Here is a 9773-nt window from a genome sequence, read left to right as displayed (position 1 = left end):
ATTAAATGCAAGAGGGAATGACACTGGAACATTACACGAGGGAGTCATATTTGTACCACATTTATCACATCAGCATTTTAAGCATGTATTATATCATGTTTATTGTCTAAAGTGCAGTCTCCTACAGTGTTAATGCTTTGGCTGCAGTAACCTCTGTCAGTCAGAAAGGCAGCTGTCCTGGTCTTCAGAGAGCATAAGTGAGTGAATATCTTCACTAAGAGCCCATTAATGCATGATCAGTGATACTGAACTAGATGATATTCCCTAATCACAGGTTTGTTTTATGGTGCTGTGTCCATCAGAGGGCTGGTGTTGCTATATTATTAGTGTTAGTATTAGTATCGCAGGAGTGGTTGGCGGACCTCTACTGGGCCTTTTTACTCTAGGCATCCTGTTTCCTTGCGCTAATGCAAAGGTTAGGCTAGTTTTTAATGTTATGAAAATTTGCAAAAGGTTTTACCCGCCCTCAGGCTATCCAAGATGTAGATGAGTTTGAACAGATGTGGAGAAATTTAGCATGACATCACTTGGATGCTCTGCAGTGAATGGGTGCCGTCAGAATGAGTCCAAACAGCTGATAATAATTAATAACCACTCCAGTCCATCAATTCACATCTTGTGAAGTGAAAAGCTGCAAGTTTGTAAGAAACAAATCCATCATTAAGTGCTTCTGGACAAAATATTAAAGTGTTTTAACTTGTTTGATCTGTGCATATTTCTCTCCTGATTCAGAAAAGATGACTTTTTCAATGGAGATAGCAATATTATGGATAGATGACTCATATTTTAGCTGGAAGCAACAGTTAAAAGTTAAAAACGTCTTAATGATGGACTAGTCTCTTACAAACATGCAGCTTTTCACTTCATAGTACATTAACTGATGGACTGGAGTGGTGTGGATTACTTCTGGATTATTGTGATGTTTTTATCAGCTGTTTGGACTCTCATTCTGACAGCACCCATTCACTGCAGAGCATCCACTGGTGAGCAAGTAATGGAATGCTAAATTACATCCAGATCTGTTCTGATGAAGAAACAAACTCATCTACATCTTGGATGGCCTGATTGCGAGTAAAATTTCAGCGATTTAGGTCAAACTATTCTTTTAAAAGTGTGGATGTTTTAGGGAGGTTTGGCGGGGCCGGTCTCTGGTTTGGCTCTGTCACTGTGGGTGTGCACAGGATCTTCATGGAGCTGCTTTTGAGGGGCTGATACCCTCCACGGTCAGAGAACGGCGGATCGCTGGCTCTTCTCAGGTGGCACTAACTGGACTGCAAACATAGACGACTTCATACTGAAAGAGGAAAGGTGGTCAAAATCTATTGGATGTTAATAACCGTATCCATTTCCTTACAGGCCTCTCCTGGCTGATAACTAGTGCTCACTCTCTGTACTTCAGCCCACTGGGGACTGTGAGGATCATCACCGTGCGTTTTATTGTCAGCATACTTTCAGGTATGAGACTTTCTGATAGGTGAAGCACCCTGCTGTCTCTGTTCAAAGTAACTGATGTTTTCTATATTTGTCTTCAAGGCGGCAGACAGATGAAAGTGCAGTCTGGACTTACACTCTCAAAAGAAAACCTCACCTTCTACAAAGCCTACAATGTACTCAAAGCAAAAGTGAGAATATTATTTAATGCATATATATGTATAAATGGACAGACATACTCACACTATTCCCATCTATTTTATCACTGTCAATTATTTGGACAAAAAGGTTTCCAGTAGCGCAGGAAATTTTGACCTGGTGCAGGAGCTGAAGAAATCCTTTATAAAAACCAACTCTGCTTTTTGTGATGTAGAGCAGTCTACACAAAGACCTGCTTAGAACATCATAAAACTTGAATGTATTTAAATATAAATACATATGTAATTATCATTACAAATAACTGCGTATATCGTATATCTAACAAGGACTCTATAAAAATAAATGTTTATGTCCAAATCGGTTGTAGTGCAACACATCAAACACAGACATTCAAAAACGTGCAGAAAGTAATGATTTAACTCTTTACACATATACAGTCCGTCAGAAACATTGACTAATGCTCTGGTTCATAGTAGCGTTTCTTCATCGCTCTGTATTTCCTGAGGAAGTAGAGCGCCTCGAGTTCTTTGATCACAAACTCTCCACGGTCAACCAGCTGTTTGATTTTCTCAGGATCGGTGACATCTTTGTTCTTCATGAAAGCTCCTTTCAGTCGCTCCCTGAAGTATGCAGTGCCTTTCGGATATTCCCGTCCAAGATACAGAAGCTGAAGAAAAGAAATGCATGACCCAAGCAATGGATAGTCATCATTACAATATTACATTTCTTCTTTCTTTCTTTCTTTCGTGACTCTGCTGCCATGCAATGTTATGTCCAATAAAGGATCACATAAAGTACCACTGGACAGTATTTCAAAGAATAGAAGGAAAAAGGAAACTGACAGAAAATGATACTTACATTTTTGTACAATCTTATAACTTCTCCTCTCAGTGGATTACTCATTTTAACTTCTCTCTACCCTGAGCTAAACCTAAATCAGACAGAGAACAAACAACAATACACCACAATTCAATGCCTGTTATATTCAGTAGCATGCAACACCCAATTGACACAAAAATGTGGACTAAAATCCTTATATTGTATTGTCATACTTTACAGTTTATTAAGGTGCTAAAATCAGATTTATTGAACGTATAAAGTCATCTTCAGCTGGGTAGTAATGTTTTTTTTGTAAGAAATATGGTTTATGACAATGTTTGCTCACCTACAAGATCGTAACAGAGGTGATTACCAGGACGTGCGGGGAAAGTGCCATGATATGGATGCTTTCCAAAATACAAGTCTTGCTGCGCGATGGCGTGTCAGAATAAAAGCCAGGTTCCGTCTTTGCATTTTTTCAAAATAAAAGTCTCACTGTAGTTTTGAACCGGTCAACCAAGTGGCCTGTAAACCTTAGATGTGTTTTAACTGGAGAAAACATTGTCTTTTCATATTAGAGCTTTACAGCAATAACTTGAGATCACAGACAACCTTATTTCAAAACATATTGTTATTATTTTATTGAACAATATCCATAAACTCCACAAAATATGCGCTGGCAGCATAGCACAATCCTTTCCAAAATACCGTCCTATATAAACCCCAATCATCATGAAAATATACATGACTTACATTCTTAAACACCCCTCTTTATACTTATACCCAAAATATAAATAGGCTTCAGTCCTATTCTTGGAATATTCTCTGCATTCATTCATATAGTGTTCATCAAGTGCTGCAGTGCATGTTCCCAACAGTTATCCAGATGAATTCCGGCAATTCTTCCTATACAGAAGCAGGTAGGCTGTCTCTCTAAAAACAGCATGCAAAGTTATAATTAAAACCTGAAAGACGTCTTAGAAGTAAATATTTAAAATGTCTGCATTTGTGTTTTTCTTTTCTTTGAAGTGCTTGTGAGAAGCTATATAAGTTTAGGGTTATTGAGGTTTAACGTACCTATAGCGCTGATGGTACCCTCCATATGTGCCCTGCACATCTGTCCATGTGGACTGAGATAAACAAAATAATTGCATGTAAGTATCAGTTACATAACACTCTTAACTATTTCAGATACTAGTTAAATCAGTCTGTCACTATTTCTTACTGGTTGCACGCAGCTGTCATCAGCGTAATACCAGCCCTGATTTGAACTGATGAAAGCAGTGTAGTGGCCAGACGTGATAGTTCCCATATGCACTACTACTGCATAGAGACTGTAATCCTCATTAGCCTTGAGACAATCAGCCTAAAACAAGCATACAACAAATCAAGGATATATGGCAATATTATCATTTTGACTGCAGAGTTCTTTACTAAATATATACTAAACGCACATTTTCTGATTGTCCTGCAGCAAAAATGGCAGTGCTAAACGTTTCAGGGAAGGTGACTTTTTCGTAGAGTTTCCTGGTGAAGCCCTCATCGTTTCTGAATCTTTTCAAGTGGACACACAGAATCGGAGGCAATGAGACAAGTTTCACCACCTACAATAAAAATTAATGAAAATGTCAGAAAACCAAACAATCAACTCACAATGCATTGCACTATGTCCTGAAATCAGTTCAATTCTTACTTGAATTTGCTATATCAACACGTGAAATCAATTAAACTATCAGGAATGTAATTAGTAAAGATTAAACTGTTAGATAACGCCTTAAAATAACAAATGAAGCACACACATAAGTGGATGGCTGCTTTTTTTCACACTTGTCACAGTAAACCACCTCACTGTCCGTCAGCATTTGTGGCTGGAAAAAAGAGTTGATGCAGCTTTCCTGAAGAACAAAAGAAGGAAGAATTATGTATGACTTGCTCAAGATTATATATATTATGTACTGTGTATATTACTGATGCACAATGACTTAAATTTAATGTTGATTCGAGAATGTTGGTAACCAAACAGTTGCTGGTAGCCATTGACCTCCACAGTATTTATTTATAAGTCAATGCCAGCAATTGTTTGGTTTGCCACATTCTTCAAAATATCTTCTTTTGTGTTCAACAGAAGAAAGAAACCCATACAGGTTTGGAACGTCTTGAGGGTGTGTAAATAATAACCAAATTTTCATTTTCAAGATACCCGGTACCATTGATGAAGGTTTAATGTGCTTACCAAGGAGTTTTCCCTTTCACAGATCGCCAAAGGAAGGCTAAAAAGAGAGTTGGGCATTCGTTGGATGAATTTGCAATTTAAACACCCCACCTGTGTCTCCACCTTTATTTCATAGAGACTGCTGATTTCCTGAGCCTGACAGAGTAAAACAAAGAGTTTAAAATACAGAACTGATCATTCCCATCAACACTGAGACATAACAGTACATAGTTAACATATGTGCATCATTAATGAAAACCCACCAGAGCAGCATCAGCTATCTGTTTCTTACTGAGACTGAGGATGATGTGGAATATTTCATCTGCATCCTGCTGAGTGAATCCTACATCACATTGACAGAATGACACAACTGAGTGACATTATTTCCATAAGTATGAGATTGTACGGTGAAATGACACATACGTTGGATGGCTTGACGGTAGAGGCAGTTGAGGAAGTCTTTGTGTGGAGCAGGATACGATTTATCCCTCATGGCTTCCAGGGTATTCTTCAATTGCAATGGGACGTTATTCTTATCAATCCCATCTGATGGATGCCATCTTTAAAGGAATAGTTGAACCAAAAATTTGCTGAAAATGTACTCGCCCTCAGGCCATCCGAGAAGTAGATGAGTTTGTTTCTTCATCAAAACAGTTTTGGAGAAATGTAGCATTACTGTACATCATTTGTTCACCAATGGATGCTCTGCAGTGAATGGGTGCCGTCAGAATGAGAGTCTCATAATGTCTTTTGTTGTGTGTTTGTAAGAAACAAATTCATCAGGAAGATATTTTTAACTTCAAGCCACTGATTCTGGCTAAAATAGGCGTCCTCTATCAATGATAGTGCTTTCTCCAGTGAAAAAAAGTTGTCTAGTTGGAATCAGGAGAGAAATATGCAAAAATCAAGGAAAAAAAAAACCAGTACAAAACTGTTGTCATTAGATTTTGATGTGAGAGGACATCAGGAGATTTACTTTTTTTAACTGGAGGAAGTGTTTTTTATGGATTATAGAATTTTAATGCCGTGATGGATTTGTTTCTTACGAACATGCAGCTTTTCACTTCGCAAGATGTTAATTGATGGACTGGAGTGGTGTGGATTATTGTGATGTTTTTATCAGCTGTTTGGATTCTCATTCTGACGGCACCCATTCACTGCAGAGGATTGGTGAGCAAGTGATGTAATGCCACATTTCTCCAAATCTGTTCTGATCATTTTTCAACAAATGAAACAAAGAGTGCATCTTATTTAAAAGATAAGAGAGCTTTACTTGTTCAGTATGTCCAGTAGTTCAGTGGTGGCAGAAAAAGACTGAAGCAGAGCATTTACACAGCAGGACAGCTTGTAGTTTATAAGGCCTCTCACTTCTGAAACATTAAGAGCATTATTAGTTCCAGCATTTCTGTAAAAAACTTAAAAAAATGGTTCAAAAGAAATGAAAATGACAGTAGTTACAGTAGCAGTATTTTTTAATTAAAAATATGTACTATGATGTATGCAAGTCTCTGTTGACCTACCATAATCCAAAGATACAGAGCGTTTGTATAGTAGATGAGCCATTCTACTCAAGTTCGTCCCCATCTACAGACAGACACGACTGCAAACACTTCTCAGTGTTGTATCTACGGAAACCTGTTGTTTTGACACCGTCGATATTAAACTGCGCATTGGTTATAAAAATCAAAGCTGACGAAATATTTACCCTCTTCGAGATACTTCAGCTCCCGTTTTACTCGAAGCATAACACGCAGTTTCACACAGACATAACCAGAAACAGCTGATTTTACTTTCACTTTCAGTTCATGCGTCAGTTTCTGTCACAGATGCGAAACTTACACCCGGTTCAGAATAAATGACTAGCTAATATTTTTAACAGTTTTTATTAGTAGTAGTATTTTTAACAAACATAATTGAATCACTATTTTTTTTAATCAATAGAAATGTCAGGAAACTCTAATACACATTTTACATACAGACTATTTATATTTCATGTATTTAAACCAGTGTTATATCATTTTTATACTATTAAGGGTTTTGTTAGATTTACATATTTTTATATTTTGTTTTGACTTTAATTTTTAAGTTTTAGTATTTTTGACAGTTTATTTTAAAAGAAATATGTCTATATTTATTCATTATTTATCAGTTTTAGTTATTTTAGTATTCACCTTACAAGTGAGAAATAAAGTTGAAATAGTTTTTTTTTTTAATGGTTTTAATATTATTTAATAAAAACCCAGGTATAAACCTCTGACCTTTTAGTCTGTATATTCTAATAACTTAATAAAAGTGCATTTTAAAAGTACATATTAATAAAACTTAGTACAAGTCTTAACCATGACTCTTCAATGTAAAGTACAATAAACAGTTGTTAATATAAGTCCAGATCCACCTGAACTCACACATTCAAAAACATATTTACACATCTTTTATTATATAATAAAATGACATTTGATCTGCATGAAATATCTCTCTTTAGGATACCATCCATTTTAAATAGGTTATCAGTAGTTTGAAATAATTGATTGATTTATTCATCTATAATGTTTGTAAGTGCACCAATAAGTGATGCACATGGCAAACACAGGATTTATTAAGTATAACACATCTGGGACGGCAACATTGTTTCACAGTTTGTTCCAGGATAACTCCATTAAAGCTCTAACTCCGGGTGTTGTCTCAGTAATAAGGTCTAAGCATGGTGTTCCACGTCTGCAGAAGGAGTCCATGCAGGCGGAGAAGCCATGGGAAAGCTGAGAGCGGAGCAATAGCAGAAAAATGACAGTCCATCATTATCAAAGTAATTCCTGAGGATACACTGCATAAAAATGGCCAGCAGATCTCTTACCTGGGTCTATACGGACAAGAAGAACATACAGCAATATCAAAGCCAGAAAAACTTTGCACAGAGAGATGTTTCTGATTCTCACACTAGCTACTGAGAGACCTCTGTGTAACAACCTCATTGTGGAAGTCAGCCGCTGAGTCAGTTTATCTGTCAATCACAAAAACACATCACTGCATCCATCATCTATTCAACAATAAAATGACTTCCTCATCAATGATATAGTTTGAATCAAATTACACTGCATTTGTTTACTTAAAGCACATTAATAAAATAAGTCACCTTGTTTTAAAGCACTAGTTGTTGGTACCACAGCTACAGATTCAGGATTTGTAGTGGATGATGCTGCATTTTTCTCATTCTGAATGTCCACCAGACTCTGAGCTGCTTGTCTCTGTTCTTCAGTGAATGCCACCCGACCAACATCAGTCTCCAGCATCTCCTGAGCTTCAGCCGTGTGACCCATCGGCACCAGCACACTACATGTGGAACATTTCCATTCTGTAAACAAAACAAGCTGCACTGCGCCACTTCCGCAACGGACAACGAAGAAAATACCCACCCAAATAAAAGTTCGGAGAAGTTAATATTTAAAACTTAAAATTAATAATAATAATAATAATATACATGCACACACACACACACACATATAAATATATATTCTGTAAAAAATATGGAAATTAAGTAGAGACCAAAATATTTTAAATCAAAATTCTTATATTTCTAAGTTCATATTTTTGTTGATATTTTATATATTATATTTTCCATATTTCATCAATTTTAGACTTTCTCAAAATACTATAGCATAAAATCTAAAAATAATTAGACTTTTCCTGCATAGACAAATGTACACAAACATAAAAATAAATAAATAAACAAAATAAGGCATATTCAACAGATATGTGTATTTTACATTTAAGCACATAATTCATTGATCCTACAGAATGCAAAGGTGCTTCCATTAAATAAAGCTGGGGACATCATAATTACATCTTTAATTCCTCTCTCCTGAAGTGTTCATATATTAAATTTTCTCGGTTGTAAGTGATCACAATTTCCCAAATCTCATCAAATCCATATTAAACAGAAAAGACTACAAAACTACTCAAATTATTGCCGTATCTGTTAATTTATGATTTAAGTCCAATCACTGGCAACTCCAATATCTGCTGGAAGAAGCTGACCTCTGTCAAGCAACAACTTCATCAGTCCTTTCCTCCGTCTCCATGTCACCCTCAGTCCATAGTCTTTCCTTCATCAGGACACTTGTGTCCTCAGTACGTGGAGGAGGTTTTGCTTGGTTTGGAGGGAAGAGGAGATGTTGAACATTGGATGGAGACATGCTAGAACAATGTGGGATTTCTGGCGGCTCTACATTTGGGGATTAGGGAACTAAGATTGTGTTCCGTGCGTGAACAGAATCCTTAGACGTTCTATTTCCATTTTTATGGAACTGAAGGTTTTTTGAAACTTCTGAACGCCTGGAGATGGATATAACACACTCCTCTTCACCCCTTTTCGAGGAAAGTGAGTTCTTCTTGGAGTTTCTCTACGCTCCTTGCTACGACCATCCGAAGAAACAAGCCTGTCATTTTTCGTCCGTGTACTATTAAAGTTTTCACGCTGGTGCTGCGGACCTGCTGTGGTTGCCTCAAAGGACAACGGAATATATTTGCAGCCATTTACTCTTCTAGTCCGAGGGAAACTCAAATCTGGTGCCGTATTGGAGATCCTTGTAGGCATCTGATTATTTCTCCTTCCTCGGCCACGTCGACTAACTGATGTGGTTTCAAGCGAATTAAACTGCGGAGACACCTACAAACAGACAATATATCAGTTTATAAAATGACTTCATGCATAACACTCAAGTAAGGATTGCAATGCATGCACATACCCAAGAGGCACATGGTGCACCACTTTGCCATTGTTTCTCTGATATAAATGACTTGGGATGAATGGTACTCCGTAGTTGTGGTCCATACTCATGCTTTGGTCCATTATCAGGCGCCTCCACAAACAACAGCTGAGATTGGGTTCAGCAGCCTCTTCTTATGTGGCATTAGAAGACATGATATGCTGCAAGGAAGTAAAACAAGATGACATGAGACAGAGAATTGCTACTACTGTCAGTGATGCAGGAATAAACGTTTAATCGTCTAAGACACTGACTGCTAACACATTTATGAGTCTCAAAACCTGTAATACTCATGCAAAACGTCTTAACAAATCTCTTTCGCATTTTATCTTGTTTTACGCAATGTCCCTCGACATACACTACTAGTCTCCGCCCACGTGTATCCTCCA

The 9773-nt window shown here is 37.1% G+C and overlaps 2 protein-coding genes and 1 pseudogene across 4 annotated transcripts; all 3 read right to left on the bottom strand.

Moving 5' to 3' along the window:
• Nucleotides 1–1618: 1618 nt before the first annotated feature.
• On the bottom strand, nt 1619–2877 carry LOC109060302 (LYR motif-containing protein 5A). 2 transcript variants are annotated; one of them, XM_019077452.2, is made up of 3 exons: nt 2756–2877; nt 2449–2521; nt 1619–2257 (listed from the first exon to the last, which is right to left on the bottom strand). In XM_019077452.2, exons 2-3 carry the CDS (start codon nt 2491–2493, stop codon nt 2045–2047), a joined length of 258 nt encoding a protein of 85 aa, XP_018932997.1. In that variant the 5' UTR covers nt 2494–2521; nt 2756–2877; the 3' UTR covers nt 1619–2044. The 2 variants fall into 2 exon arrangements, with proteins under 2 accessions (XP_018932997.1, XP_018932999.1); XM_019077454.2 differs by having other exon boundaries at nt 2760–2837.
• Nucleotides 2878–3022: 145 nt separating this feature from the next.
• LOC109060301 (ubl carboxyl-terminal hydrolase 18-like) lies at nt 3023–6417 on the bottom strand. Of its 2 annotated transcripts, XM_019077451.2 has the most exons (11): nt 6327–6416; nt 6142–6256; nt 5895–5991; nt 5045–5181; nt 4885–4964; nt 4643–4777; nt 4209–4304; nt 3864–4013; nt 3635–3775; nt 3487–3539; nt 3023–3342 (listed from the first exon to the last, which is right to left on the bottom strand). In XM_019077451.2, the coding sequence occupies exons 2-11, from the start codon at nt 6203–6205 to the stop codon at nt 3288–3290; spliced, it is 1008 nt and encodes a 335-aa protein (XP_018932996.2). In that variant the 5' UTR covers nt 6206–6256; nt 6327–6416; the 3' UTR covers nt 3023–3287. The 2 variants fall into 2 exon arrangements, with proteins under 2 accessions (XP_018932996.2, XP_042603747.1); XM_042747813.1 differs by having other exon boundaries at nt 6142–6417.
• A 1797-nt stretch (nt 6418–8214) lies between these two features.
• Nucleotides 8215–9734, bottom strand: LOC109060300 (annotated as a pseudogene).
• Nucleotides 9735–9773: the final 39 nt, after the last annotated feature.

This window comes from Cyprinus carpio, chromosome A4 (genome assembly GCF_018340385.1).
Source record: "Cyprinus carpio isolate SPL01 chromosome A4, ASM1834038v1, whole genome shotgun sequence".
NCBI classification, from domain to species: domain Eukaryota; kingdom Metazoa; phylum Chordata; class Actinopteri; order Cypriniformes; family Cyprinidae; genus Cyprinus; species Cyprinus carpio.
Note: the sequence above shows the minus strand (reverse complement) of the source record. Positions and strands in the feature narration are given on the sequence as shown.

Excerpts from the sequence above, each read along its gene's own strand:
- LOC109060302 (XM_019077452.2), bottom strand. The coding sequence starts at position 2,493 with ATGAGTAATCCACTGAGAGGAGAAGTTATAAGATTGTACAAAAAT. Across the intron at positions 2,258-2,448 it reads TTATAAGATTGTACAAAAAT|CTTCTGTATCTTGGACGGGA; the intron begins GTAAGTATCATT and ends TCTTTTCTTCAG.
- LOC109060301 (XM_042747813.1), bottom strand. The coding sequence starts at position 6,205 with ATGGGGACGAACTTGAGTAGAATGGCTCATCTACTATACAAACGCTCT. Across the intron at positions 5,182-5,894 it reads CTACTGGACATACTGAACAA|ATGGCATCCATCAGATGGGA; the intron begins GTAAAGCTCTCT and ends ATTCCTTTAAAG. Across the intron at positions 3,343-3,486 it reads GGGTACCATCAGCGCTATAG|AGAGACAGCCTACCTGCTTC; the intron begins GTACGTTAAACC and ends TGCTGTTTTTAG.